This window comes from Delphinus delphis, chromosome 2 (assembly GCF_949987515.2).
Source record: "Delphinus delphis chromosome 2, mDelDel1.2, whole genome shotgun sequence".
Taxonomy (NCBI): Eukaryota; Metazoa; Chordata; class Mammalia; order Artiodactyla; family Delphinidae; genus Delphinus; species Delphinus delphis.
Window position 1 is genome coordinate 63,365,500 of NC_082684.1, and position 15,274 is coordinate 63,380,773.

Below are 15,274 nucleotides of genomic sequence, written 5' to 3' on the forward strand. Positions count from 1 at the left end.
AATTCCTTTATAAAGTGTATAAATTTTATTTGTGGTCCCAATTTGTTTTAAAAAGAATTTGTAGCTAGCTATGTTAAATGTAAAAAATATGAAAATAATATCTTACTGACTGCTGCTATCAGTCAATAAAATTACACTTTCCTTTTTTTAAAAAAAAAAAAAAATTTATTTATTTATTTATTTATTTATTTTGGTCTGCATCCGGTCTTCGTTGCTGCCTGCAGGCTTTTTCTAGTTGTGGTGAACAGGGGCTACTGTTGGTTGCAGTGCATGGGCTTCTTACTGCAGTGGCTTCTCTTGTTGCAGAGCATGGGCTCTAGGCGCTCGGGCATCAGTAGTTGTGGCACGTGGGTTCAGTAGTTGTGGCACACGGGCTTAGTTGCTCCACGGAGTTTGGGATCTTCCCGGACCAGGGCTCGAACCTGCTCCCCCTGCATTGGCAGGTGGATTCTTAACCACTGTGCCACCAGGGAAGTCCCCACTCTTTCCTTTTTGAAAGCAGGTTGCATATTTGTCTGGGAAGCTTTATGACAATATCAATTTATCAATATGGGTTTGTTAGAAAGATCCTGTGTGTTATCCCCACCTATGATCTTGGTAATAAATTATAGTTGAAAATAAGGCTTAGAACAGGGAACTCTACTCAATATTCTGGAATAACCTATATGGGAAAAGAATCTGAAAAAGAATGGATGTATGTATATGTATAACTGAATCACTTTGTTATATACCCTGAAACACACAATATTGTAAATCAACTATACTCCAATATAAAATAAAAATTAAATTAAATTGAAAAAAATAAGGCTTAGAGTTTGGGGGATGTGCTTTCCTCCACTTTATCTTCCTAAGTAACAGATTGATTAATTAACAGCAATAAATTGATTAATTAACAGAGTAACAAATTGATTAATTCACCTAAACAGTGCATGTTCACTCTGGGTTGGTTGGTTGTGGGTGTTTTGGTTGTGGTGGTGGTGTCATTTCACTTAAACGCTCATCCACTTTTATTTGTATCATTATTGGTTGCCTTTTCTGCAGGTGTGTAGCACTTTGCAGTTTAGGTATTTGGATTTGTGAAGAACTAGTCCATGAGTCTCATCATCCTCAAATTAAGGAAGCTCTGAATGTAATTTGTGTTTCCTTAAAGGTAAGTAAATAAATATTTAGTGGACTATATTAAGATAGTATAGAATGTATGATTATTTTTCTCTAAATGTTAATTATATATTGTGCCCTTACAGAATAATTAATTCATTATTACATTATTTCTTTGATTCCGACTTTTTCCTTAAGAATAGTTCTACTCTTGATTTTAGGATATCTTGGTGATGACCTGTTTTATCTCAACTTTTTATATATTTGGCTTTGTCCCTAAGATAAATATGGATGACTCCTAAAAAGGAAACCAGTCATTTAACAACATTTGTAAGGCTGTTTATCATTTCTTAATCAGTATTTTTGTAACCTACCCTTCGATCTTTATTACTTCCTGAATTCTTGAGCTATTCAGGTTTTGGCTTTATCATTCAAGTTAAATGCCCTCTTTGTGACCAGAATAAGATTTGCTCAGAAATAATAACCCAATTATTTGGAGAGTCTGAATGAATAAATGGATATTTTTTATTTGTAAAAAGATGAGTGATATTATTTTTTGTCCTAAGACTTGTATTATAATATCTGTATAGAACTCTGAACACACAAAGTACAAATATTACTTATTTGACAGATATTTCTGAGTATATACTATGTTTGAGGTGCTTTGCTAGGCAGAGTAAGGAATACCAGAATGAAAAAGAAATATAAATACTAGATTGAAGAGATTAATAATATGATGGCTGAAAAAGATTAAAATAAGTAATAAAATATAAAAAGCTGAGAGAACCAAATGAGTGGTGCATATAAACTGCTGATTGAGTTCAGAGAAAGCAGAGGTCACTTTGACTTAGGTATCACAGAAGACTGGAAAGAGGAAGTATGTGGTCAGGGCTTGAAGAGTGGGTGAGATTTGGTTATAGAAAGATAAGCATAAAAAGTTTGACTTTATACCATTGGGGAGTCATCTAAGATTTTTAAGCATAGAGAACGTCAGCATCAGAACAGTTCTTCAGAAGATAATAAGGAAGTATTGAGTATAGTAAGTAGATTGCAATGGGGAAAGATGGGATAACAAGATTAGCAGTTTTAGAGGCCATTCCAGAAATCCAGGTAAGAGAAAATGGAATAAAACTTTAATGAGGACAGTCAAACATTACAAAGAAAAAATAAAGTTAATTATATCTTTGGAATGTGTTATGATTTGCCTATTTTGCAGGTGTATATTTATCTTCCTAATAATATTTTAATAAACACAAATATAGAATGACAAAAAAAAACATGTATACAATTTAAAATTTTTTAGCAGCTAATGCAGAGATGAATAATATCAGGAAGAAATTTTTTATAACAGTGCTTTTTTGTTTTTTTCTTATTATTACAGTTTACAAATAAAACAGTAGCCCATGTAGCTTGTAACATGCTTCACATGCTGGTTCATTATGTACCTAGACTTCAGATTTACCAGCCTGATTCTCCCTTGAAAATTATTCAAGTAAGTAATTTCTCATTTATTTCTTATTATGACTTGTTAAAGATCCTTAGATTTGGATACCTTGAGATTAAAATTATTTAATAGTTTTCTTTAAATTTTGCATAGCTAAATAATGGCCACTCAGGGTACTTTTTTTTTTTTTCTTTTTTTTTTGCGGTACGTGAGCCTCTCACTGTTGTGGAGCACAGGCTCCAGACGCACAGGCTCAGCAGCCGTGGCTCACGGGCCCAGCCGCTCCGCGGCATGTGGGATCTTCCCGGACCGGGGCACGAACCCGTGTTCCCTGCATCAGCAGGCGGACTCTCAACCACTGCGCCACCAGGGAAGCCCCAAGGTACTTTTTTGAGATATCAAAGTTCATGACAGTCCCTTTCTATATTATGTTAAGAGATTATGTGGTTGGTTTTAAATGCTACATGCAAATTTATCATTGCCATTGTCTTTTAATGTATATTAGGCTTCATTCCCTGTCTTAGGTTAGAAAACATACCATCCCTCCAGTTACCAAAATCAGGAGATTATTTTGATTCATTCCTTTCCTTTCCTCTTCAGCCAGTCATTTATGAAGTGGTTTATTTTTATTTTTTTTATGTGTTCTGTGCTTCCTACAATACCTGACATTTTTCAGCCCTTAATTATTTCTTTCTTGAGATACTATAATAACCTTCTAAACTGGTTTCCTGGCTTCTGAGGTCATCCCCTCCAAGTCATCATTCACATTGACATGACTCTTATGTCACTTTCCTGAAGAACAAACAAACAAACAAAATCTCTGAGTGGTTTTCCTTTGTCTATAAAATAAGACCCAAACCCTTTAGCTGGGAATTAATTTGAGGCCTCCAGATGAGGACCCAGCCCATCTTTTCAGAATCATGTACTGATTCCTTTTATGAAATACCCTGTAGTCTGGACACCTGAGTCAGCTATTAGCCCCTAAACATACCCCTCACTCTCTTCTTACCTAAAATGTTTTACTTTTCTCTACCCCACCCCCCATCTTTCAGTGATTGGTTTAAATACCATCTCCTCAAAAAATAAGAATCCTTACTTGTTCTCTCCAACCAGAATTTATCTTTCTTATCTTCATATTCTTATAACATTTTTAGGAAAGATAGTAATTAATATTTATTAAGCACCTACTACCATGTATCAGTCACTATACTAGTCACCTTTTCATATGTTACCTCATTTAATTCGTAAAAAGTCATTTGAGGTGGACTGTTATCCCTGCCTCCTCTCCTCCCTTTATTTAAGATGAGAGAACTGAGGAGATAGCAACTGTATAAAGTCATAAGGTAACAGGGTAGAAACAGGGTTCAAACCCAAGTCTGTAAAATTTCAAGTCCAGACTTTTCCCACTCAACCACGTCGCCAGGCCCTATTTTAGCACTAAATATACTTGTGTAAAAATTCTAAGCTTCTTGGGACTTCCCTGGTGGCGCAATGGATAAGATTCCATGTTCCCAATGCAGGGGGCCCGGGTTTGATCCCTGGTCAGGGAAGGAGATCCCACATGGCATGCTGCAACTAAGAGTTCACATGCCACAACTAAGGAGCCTGCAGGCTGCAACTAAGTAGCCCGCCTGCTACAACCAAAGAGCACACATGCCACAACTAAGGAGCCTGTGAGCCGCAACTAAGGAGCTTGCGTGCCACAACTAAGACCTGATGCAACCAAATAATAAATATTTTTTTTTAAAAATTCTGAGCTGCTTCTTTAAGACAATGGCATTTTTTTCTTCATTATTTTCTATGCCTAGGATGACTTGCATGTAGAATCTCTTAGGTAAATAATCTGTTGAGTTGAATATATAGCATTATGGTTAAGAGGTTGAGTTTGAAGGTTAGACCTGGTTTAACTAACCCCTGACTCTGCCATTTACTAACTTTGTCAACAAATTACTCAGTCCTCTAAATTCTGGCTTTCTTTATCTTTACATTTGGGATAAAAATACCTACCTCACAGAGTTGCTCTGAAGACTAAATGAGAAAATATATGTAACACGCTGAGCACTTTTTGCCATAAAAGTGATGGGACATAAGTTTTAATAAATGTTGGCAGCAGCTACCATTGTTATCATGCAGGACATGATAACTGGATGTAAATGTGAATGTTCATATATATGTCTATTAGTATTAAAACATTTGAAATTTTAAAACTCGAAAATTTTACCCTTTAAGATTGATTATTCTGTTGAAAGTTAAGGTGTTCTTTAAGTAAGCATATTTTTTTTGTTCATTTGAAGGCCTCCAAATCCTTTCCCTTATTTTCTTCGTAGTTTATATATTATTAATACTTATCTAAGTAATTCTTAGGTGTGTAGAGTTTTTGCAGATTGCTTCACTGTACATTATAGTGGCCAGTGCCTACAGATAAATGGTTATACTTTACCTCTAATTGAATGAAGAAATGAAATTCTAAAATAGTAGAGCATTTCACTAATGGTTACCTACTTACATAGTTAGGAATAGAAGCCCAGTTCTATTACCAGTATTAAGTATTAATCTAATATACTAGATTCTATTAGTGTGTAAAGCCTTTTATGGTATAAATTATGTTTAGAGGAATTTTTCTACATGAAGCAATCATTTATAAAAATTTAATAGCATACAATAAAAATACAGTAAATTTGCCTCTATACATTTTTTTTTTTTTTTTTTTTTTTTGCGTTACGCGGGCCTCTCACTGTTGTGGCCTCTCCCGTTGCGGAGCACAGGCTCCAGACGCGCAGGCTTAGCAGCCATGGCCCACGGGCCCAGCCGCTCCGCGGCATGTGGGATCCTCCTAGACCGGTGCACGAACCCGTGTCCCCTGCATCGGCAGGCGGACTCCCAACCACTGCACCACCAGGGAAGCCCACCTCTATACGTTTTTAACATGCACATTAAAAAATTGAATGAGGGCTTCCCTGGTGGCGCAGTGGTTGAGAATCTGCCTGCCAGTGCAGGGGACACGGGTTCGAGCCCTGGTCCGGGAGGATCCCACATGCCGCGGAGCAACTAGGCCCGTGAGTCACAACTACTGAGCCTGCACGTCTGGAGCCTGTGCTCCGCAACAAGAGAGGCCGCAATAGTGAGAGACCCGCGCACCGCGATGAAGAGGGGCCCCCGCTTGCCACAACTAGAGAAAGCCCTCACACAGAAACAAAGACCCAACACAGCAAAAGTAAATTAATTAATTAATAAACTCCTACCCCCAACATATTCTTAAAAAAAAAAAAATTGAATGAGATCAAGAAATTTCCAGGGTAAATGATAACACTATAAGAATGTTTTGCTTTCTTTTAATAAGGTCTTTTATTTCATATTCTCTGTATCAATTTTATTTATATTCTGTTCAGTGTATAATATATGTTAATTTAAAAAGCCACATTATAAAATCTTTCTTTAAAAAAAAGGTGTATATTTACAAGTATATATACCAAAATATCTGGGAAGATGAGAGTAAATTTCTTTATTTTCCCCCCAAGTTTATTGGGGAATAATTGATAAATATAATTGTATTATATTAAAGTATATAACATAATGATTTGATATTGTAGAAGGGTTACCAAGATCAAGATAATTAACATATTCATTACCTCACATTGTTAACATTTTTTTATGGTGAGAATGCTTAAGGTCTACTCTTAGCAACTTTAAGATATTCAGTACTGTACAATTAACTGTAGTTACTGTACTATACATTAAATCCTCAGAACTTATTTTTATAACTGAAAATTTGTACCCTTTGACCTACATCTCAGTTCACTAGACCCCAGACCCTGGCAACCACTATTCTGTTTCTATAAAATCAGCTTTTTTTACTTTTCCACATATAAGTGATACCATACAATATTTGTCTTTGTCTGGCTTATTTCACTTAGTGTAATGCACTCCAGTTTCTTTCATGTTGTCATAAATGGCAGGATTTTCTTCTTTCCTATGGCTTGAATAATATTCCATTGTGTATATATGTATACCACAATTTCTTTATCTGTTCATCTGTCGAAAGGCATGAGGGCTGTTCCATATCTTGGCTATTGTGAGTAATACTGCAGTGAGCATGGGTGTGCAGGTATCTCTTTGAGACACTGATTTCATTTCCTTCTGATATATACCCAGGAGTGGTATCATATGGTAGTTCTATTTTTAATTTTTTGAGGAACCTTCATACTGTTTTGCGTAATGGCTGTATCAGTTTACATTCCCACCAATAGTGTATAAGGGTTCCCTTTTTTCCACATCCTCACCAACATCTGTTCTCTCTTGTTTTTTTACAAATAGCCATCCTAACAAAGGTGAGGTGATATTTCATTGTGGTTTTGATTTGCATTTTCCTGATACTACCGATGTTGAATACCTTTTCATGTTCCTGTTGGCCACTTGTATGTCTTTGGAAAAATGTCTATTCAGATCCTTTGCCCATTTATAAATTTAGTTAGTTTTGCTATTGGGGGTATAAGTTCCTTGTATATTTTGGATATTAACGCCTTATCAGATATATGGTTTGCAAATTTTTTTTTCCATTCTGTAAGTTGTCTTTTCACTTTATTGATGGTTTCATTTGCTGTGCAGAAGCTTTTAGTTTATGTAGTGCCACTTGTTTATTTTTTTGTTTTTGCTTCTACTTTAGGTATGATTTCCAAAAAAATCATTACCAAGACCCATGTTAAGGAGCCTTTTCCTATGTTTTCTTCTAGGAGTTTTATGGTTTCAGGTCTTTATATTAAGCCTTTGATCCATTTCAAGTTAATTGTTGTGAGTGGTATAAAATTGGGGTCCAGGGGACTTCCCTGGTGGTCCAGTGGCTAAAACTCCCTGCTCCCAATGCAGGGGGCCCGGGTTCGATCCCTGGTCAGGGAACTAGGGAACGCCACATGCTGCAACTAAAAAAAGATCCCTCGTGCCGCAACTAAGACCCGGTGCAGACCAAAAAAAAAAAATTGGGGTCCAGTTTCATTCTTCTGCACATGGATATCCAGTTTTCTTAACGCTGTGTGTGTGTTCTTGGACCCTTGTCAAAGATTAGTTGACTGTATGTGGGGGTTTATGTCTAGGCTTTATTCTAATGCACAGGTCTGTATGCCTGTTTTTATGTCAGTACCTTACTGTCAGTACCATATTTTGATTACTGTAGCTTTATAATAAAGCTTGAAATCAGGAAGTGTGACGCCTCCAGCTTTGTTCTTCTTTCTCAAGATTGCTTTGGCTCTTTGGGTTTTTTTGTGGTTCCATTCAAATTTTAAGATAGTTTTTTTCTATTTCTGAGAAAAACACCACTGGAATTTTGCATTCAGTTGCATTGAATCTGTAGACCACTGTGGTAGTGTGAACAATTGAACGATATTAATTCTTCCCCATCTATGACATGGAATATCTTTCTATTTATTTGTGTCTTCAGCTACATTCACTAGTGTTTTCTAGTTTTCAGCGTATAAGTCTTCCACCTCCTTGGTTAAATTTATTCCTAAGTATATTATTGATTTTGATGCTGTTGTAAATGGGATAGCTTTCTTAATTTCTCTTTGTGATAGTTTATTGTTGGCGTATAGAAATGCAGCTGATTTTTGTATGTTGATTTTGCATCCTGCAGCTTTAGTGAATTCATTTATGAGTTCTAACGGGGTTTTTTTTGGTGGAATTTTAGGATTTTCTATGTATAAGATCATGTCATGTACAAACAGAAATAATTTTACTTCTTCCTTTCAGACTTGGATGCCTTTTATTTCTTTTTCTTGCCTAATTGCTGTGGTAGGACATCCAGTACTGTGTTGAATAGAAATGGCAGTTGTGAGCATCCTTATCTTGTTCCTGACTTTAGAAGAAAGGATATTAACTTTTTACCTTTTAAGTATGGTGTTAGCTTTGGGCTTGTCATATATGGTGTTTATTATGTTGAGATACATCCCTTCTATACCTAATTGGTTGAGCAAAGTAGATGTCTTGAGTGATAAATTACAGGTGGTTTTTATAAATCTTTTTGCTTATCTATGTCTTCTCATTTTTCTATCAGAACATATATTATTTGTATGTTTATACATATTGATTCATGACTTGAATTTGTAAGAAATCCATTTATAGTTAACAGAGCATATGTAACTTTGGTTCTGTACATTAGGATTGTAAATGATTGATAGTTAAGTGTACTTGAAAAGCTGACCTATTAAAAATTACTTTGAAATAACAATGTTAATATATTTTGGATAAACTTTCAGCAGTAGATTTTGTATCACTTTAGCATTATTGTTTAAGTTTTAGGATGCACCATTAGTTTGACATATTTTGAGCTATTTTCTTTATTTCCTACAGATTCTAATAGCCACTATTACCCATCTTTTGCCAAGTACAGAAGCTTCATCTTATGAAATGGACAAGAGGGTAATTTAAATTTTTTAATATTTAATATGTGGTTACCTAGTAAGATACTTATATTTTAAAACTGTGAAGGTATATGTATTTACATGGGAGACAATAATTAATCTTGTGTTTAAAATAATTGGAAATATAGCTTTCCATTATTTAAGTGTAACTAAATCACATTTTAGTTTATATCTCAAGTTAATCATGGTCATCTGATAAAGTCTTTGAATTTTAGGGTTGTAAGGAACCTGGGAGGATATTCTGTCCATTTATAATTTTTTTACTTGTTATGGTCTTGTTTATGCCTGAAAATAACTGAGAATAGGTCCAGAAACATAATTACAGCTGCAGAGTTCTGTAAATAATGGGCAGAACATAAGTAATAAAACATACTTGATATTTCAACACAATATGATTAAGAAGTGGTAACACTGAGATTTCTTGTTGGCATTGTCAACACATGAGTTCTCTTAAACTGTGGGAGTATATGAGATCACTTAAGGTGAAGCTGTAGAGTAAGAAGGGTTAGCAAAGTATAACACCTTGAAGATAGCAGTTGAAGAACAGGCAGAGAGGGGGGTCACCAACGTAGTGACATAGAAGGCTGCTGAATTTTCTTCCTCGCTTGGACCCATGGAAGATACAGCTACACATGGAGCAATTCCCTCTGAGAGAAATCCAGAAACTAGTCAAGTGACCTCTACACATCAAATGACTAAGAAAATACCCACATCAAAAATAGGTAGGAAAGGCTGTAACACACTCTTGCCATAAACCCCACCCTAGCAGAGCTCCATACAGTCAGGAGGAAGCCCCCAATTTCCACCTTCTCTCTGAGGAGAGAAGAGTTTAGCCCATACGTCTGGCACCCCACCTTTTAAGCCTGCCACCCAAGGACAGGTCCCCAAATCACCTGGCTCTGAAAGCCAAAGGGCTTGCGTTCACAGCTCCCATAGAACTATATGAAACAAAGAAGCAGCTGTTAACAGGCACGTTGCTGTTTTAGAGATTTTTTTCCCCCATCCCTGTTGTTTTTATTTATTTATTTGTCTGTGGTTTATCCATCCTTTCTTTATTTTGTACAGATGAGCAGATACATCTGTATTTTCTTTTTTCTTCCTGTTTGTTACACAAAAGTATAATAGTCTTAGATATTCATTGGTACTTTCGGTTTTTCACTTGACAGTATATTCTGGAAATTCACAATAAATAAATTCACAGAGGTCTTCTGTGTTCTTTTTTGCAGCTGTATAGTATTAGTACTCCATTGAGGGAGTGCACCATAATTTATAAATTTCATAATTTATTCAAGTCATTCTTCTATGTATGGACATAGAGATTATTTTCAGAATTTTGCAGTTACAAGCAATGCTGCAGTGACTAACTTTATGTCTGTATATTTTTACATTGTTGGAATGTGTCTTCAGGGTGTATTCCTAGAAGTGGAATTGCTGGGTCAAAAGGTAAACAGATATTGTAATTATGTTAAATATTGGCATTCCTACAAGCATATACTATGAGAGTATGTTTCCCCAGAGCCTAACCACAGAGTATGACATATTTTTAAATTTTTGCCCGTTTGATAGGGGAACAATAGTATTTCAGTGTAGTGTTCATTTACCTTTCTCTTTTTATAAGTGAAGTTGAATATCTTCTCATATTTATTAATGGCCTAATTTTTTACTTTATTTTTGTGAATTGTCCATTCATATGTTTTTACATTTTCAGTCAGATTTTGGTATTTTTCCCTCAGATGTTTACATATTAGGGAGTTTTTTATGTAAGTCAATTTATCAATCTTTTACTTCATTAGGTATCTAGATTTTGAGCCACAGGTAGAAAACCTTTTCACGTTTTCTTCTAGTGCTTATACAGCTTCATTGTTTACACTTTTACCCCTCATCCATTTGAAGTTTATTTTCTGTCTTTTGAGGTAGGGATCTAATTTTTGTTGTTTTCCTAAATGGATAACCAGATTTCTGAGTTCCCTTTATTAAAAAGTTCCTCTTTGCCTCTTAATGAATAATCAAGTTCCATAATTACTTGGGTCTGTTTCTTAACTTTCTATACTAGCAGTTTTCAGACTCTTCTGGTGACAAAATCATTTTACTATTGATAAACATTTTTGAAGATCTCTACTTTTGTTAATGTGGATTATATTTTGATTCTTGACCTGTCTTGTACTGAGAGTGGTGTGTTAAAGTCTTCTATTAATATTTCTATATTTCCTTGCATCTACTGTGGTTTTTCCTTTGTAGTCACTGTTATTTTATACATAGATATCCATAACAGTTTTATCTTCATTTTGAATTATAGCTTTAACATTAATGCTTTTTGGTTTGAATTCTAATTTGCCTGGTGTACCTTTTTCCATCTCTTTAGTTTTAGCCTTTCTGAATCTTTTTGTTTAACTATATCTCTTGAATACAACACATACTTGCGTCTTGCTTTGTGAGCCAAATTGAAAATCTTTTTCTTTTATTAGGCAAGTTAAACCCACTTTTATGATATATTGTATTTTTTATCTTACCTCTGTCATTCTATTTTATGATTATTATGCATATTATATTTTCTGTTTCTTTCTCTGCATGATGTATTTCCTTTGTTCCTCTTAAAATTCTTTTGGTATTCAGGAAACTTTGTACTTTTTTCTTGTAGTTACCTTTATATGTATACTTTTTTTAATGCCTTTGTTCCCTTGCTTTCTTAACCTTTTATACTATATGGTTTGTGATTATTTAATGGTATCCTTTATCTCCCATATGTTGCCTATATGTTAATAAGTGAGCTTATGTTACTTTTCTTCTCTCTCTTTACCTTTATTTTTAGTTCCTTTATGTCTGCACGTAACATTTAGCATATGTCATATAACAAATGATTCTTCTACACTCATCTCTACATTTTTAAAAAATCTTAGATCCATAACTAAATATATCAGATACTCACTGTTAGACTTTTTACTGAAGTTCCTCAGTCAACTTCTTGGTTAAATGAAGTTCATCTTTATTCTTCAAGATGGGCTCATGAATGCAGAATTCCCTAAGCTCTTGCATATGTAAATTTTTTTCTGTAACAACAAGATACTTGAAAAGAATCCTTGGTTCACACTTATTTTCCTTGAGGTTTTTATTTTTTTTAATGTTGCCTTGCTTGTATACTGTTTTTGAGAAATATGATGCCATTTTTATTCTCTTGTCCTTGTAAGTTATTTCATGTTTTTTCCTGGAGGCTCTAAGGAGATACACACACACGCGCGCGTGCACACACACACACACACACACACACACACATATATTTATTTTTTTAGGTCTTACTTTTCAAGTTTTACCAGGATATGTATTAGAGTTGATTATTGCAGGTCAGTTTGTCCTGGATCTGGTAGGCCTTGTCAATATGTAGATTTTGGGGACTCCACATTTAAATGAATAGGATATTCTTTTTCTGTCTTCCATTCCAGTCATTTCTCTGTGACATTTTTTACCTTTTTCTTTGTCTCACTTTTGTTCTCTTTATTCAATACCCCTTATTAAATTTTCTTTTTATTTTTTTTAACTTATCCTTCCTTAGGCATCTTATAACTTGGGCTTCATTTCTAATATCATTTTATCATTTTTTAGTTTTCTTTCCTGACTTGAATCAATTCTTCCCTTTTTGGTCTATTTCTTCTTAGTTTTTTAAATTCCTGATTTAAGATGGGATTTTCGTTGTCCCCTATACCTAAATGCTTATTTGACAATATTTAATTTAGATTAGAAGGTTGTGTTATAGTTTTCTTCTGCTTCATTATTGGTTTTGGTGGGCAGGAATTTTCATCAGCTGAATTGCTTAAGATTCTCATTTTCTGTTTTCTTTTTATAGTAGTTTTTTATAGATGAAGACTGTCTGCATTTCTGTGGACAAGGTTGGTGGCTTGGGGTGGTTTATAAGATTCCTATTTCAAGAGCTCCCTCTTCTGGCAGTTTAACAAAGTATAGTGTTTTCATTGGATGACACTAAGGTGGGAGAGGAATTACAGAACCATCAGTTTTAAAAAATTGTAAAAATCTTGCAAGGTCTTAAATTTCTCTTTTCATTTTTCTTTTCACATTATGTTTTCCACAAGGTGTCTCTCCATTCCCTTTTAACATTTTTCTCCCGCAAAGTATTACCTTTCCTGCATTACTTTTAAATACTTTCCTTCTACTCAGTACTCTATCTACCAGTACATGTTTTTCATTATTCTCACACTTAGGGTAGACCTTTTTTGGGGGGCTTGGTTTTTTGGTTTGTACCTGGTTTCCTTCTCTCTTTTACAGCTTACCCAAACTACCCTCACTCTTCATGAGAGCTTGCAGTGGGAGAATGGGTAAAAGCTTGTTGGATTTGCTGTGTGTATTTTCTACTCACAGATAATTGAATTTTGAATGTTCTGTTTTCTGGTTATACTGAGGATGTGGGTTTTGTGATATTTTATTGGTTCTTTTTGTTCTTTATTGTTCTTCTGGAGGGTGTGTTGTGAGATTTAGGCCAGCATTACTCTTTGAGTTGGAGAGTTGGTCTTTGATTCTAAAGATCAGTGTATCTCTTATTGCTACTTGATTGACACTTTTATGGTACTAATTGTGATTCTTTATTCAATAAAATGGACCACGTAGATACTGCTGTTTTACTCTACATTTTAGGTAACAGTGTTTTGTTTATAACATCCATCAGTTTAAACGTGTCCAGTAGAAAAATTCATTTAATGTAATTAGTAAGAGTATCAGAAAGTGGTTAAGATAGTCTTTCTGGCAGGTTGCTCAGTGAGGTGTTAAATTAGAAAAGAAATGTGGAAATGATTATAATACATATGAACTAAAACCTTTCATTTGTGTTCCATTTCTTGTGCATTACGTAAGAATAGCTAATTGATGTCTGTTGTCTTTTAAGCTCAGTGTTTTTATGTTTGTTTAAAAATAATTTGGGGACTTTCCTGGTGATGCAGTGGTTAAGAATCCGCCTACCAATGCAGGGGACACGGGTTCAATCACTGGTCTGGGAAGATCCCACGTGCCATGGAGCAACTAAGCTCATGTGCCACAACTACTGAGCCTGTGCTCTAGAGCCCGCGAGTCACAACTACTGAAGCCCACGCACCTAGAGCCCGTGTTCCACAACAAGAGAAGCCACTGCAATGAGAAGCCCACGTACCACAACGAAGAGTAGCCCCCACTCGCCGCAACTAGAGAAAGCCTGTGTGCAGCAATGAAGACCCAACGCAGCCAAAAATTAATTAATTAATTAAAAAATAATAATAATTTTAATGTTCCTGTTTTTATTATGCTTAAGGTTTCATTGTGCTTGCTTGCCCTAAAATATAAGGGAGAAACCCACAGTAATGTTCATATACATCTTAAAATCATTTAGGTCTAGGTAAATATTAATGGTAGAACTTAGTTGATAGTTCCTGAAATACATTTTGGAAAACGAAAGATAAGTTGGTGAATTTCTGTTAAATTTTTAACTCTTATTTTATGAGTTTACAATAATAATGATCTTTTTTGTTGTTGTTTCAGTTGGTGGTATCCTTACTTCTGTGCCTTCTGGACTGGATCATGGCCTTACCTCTAAAGACACTGCTCCAACCAGTCCATGCAACAGGAGCAGAAAATGATAAAATAGAAAAATCTGTCCTCAACTGTATTTATAAGGTAAACTTCTTTGCTTTATTATTTATTTGGTAACCAAGGGTTTTTAAAACCTAAAGAAATAACATTTCTTAGTATTACATTTTCATTGTTTTATAGCTAGGTATTTATTTTTAATAAATTTATTTTTGGGTGCATTGGGTCTTCCTTGCTGTGCTTGGGCGTTCTCTAGTTACGGCAAGCGGGGGCTACTCTTAGCTGCGGTGCGTGGACTTCTCATTGTGGTGGCTTCTCTTGTTGCAGAGCACGGGCTCTAGGCGCACGGACTTCAGTAGTTGTGGCACATGGGCTCAGTATTTGTCGCTTGCGGGCTCTAGAGTGCAGGCTCAGTAGTTGTGGCTCACGGGCTTAGTTGCTCCGTGGCATGTGGGATCTTCCCGGACCAGGGGTTGAACCCGTGTCCCCTGCATTGGCAGGCAGATTCTTTTTTTTATTATTATTATTTTTTATTTACTTTTTTTGCGATACACAGGCCTCTCACTGTTGTGGCCTCTCCCGTTGCGGAGCACAGGCTCCGGACGCGCAGGCTCAGTGGCCATGGCTTATGGGCCCACCCGCTCCACGGCATGCGGGATCTTCCCGGACCAGAGCACTAACCCGTGTCCCTTGCATCGGCAGGCGGACTCTCAACCACTGCGCCACCAGGGAAACTCTGAGCTAGGTGTTTTCTAAGAAC

The 15,274-nt window shown here is 35.6% G+C and overlaps 1 protein-coding gene across 7 annotated transcripts in view; it reads left to right on the forward strand.

The window, feature by feature from the left end:
• Window positions 1-15,274, forward strand: part of RALGAPA1 (Ral GTPase activating protein catalytic subunit alpha 1) — a 221,604-nt gene that overhangs the window by 131,903 nt on the left and 74,427 nt on the right. For all 7 annotated transcript variants that reach the window (XM_060004676.2, XM_060004671.2, XM_060004677.2 and 4 more), the window contains 4 exons: window positions 1,042-1,150; window positions 2,480-2,590; window positions 8,882-8,950; window positions 14,467-14,601. In XM_060004676.2, coding sequence (XP_059860659.1) covers window positions 1,042-1,150; window positions 2,480-2,590; window positions 8,882-8,950; window positions 14,467-14,601 — 424 coding nt within the window. The remainder of the gene's footprint in view (window positions 1-1,041; window positions 1,151-2,479; window positions 2,591-8,881; window positions 8,951-14,466; window positions 14,602-15,274) is intronic.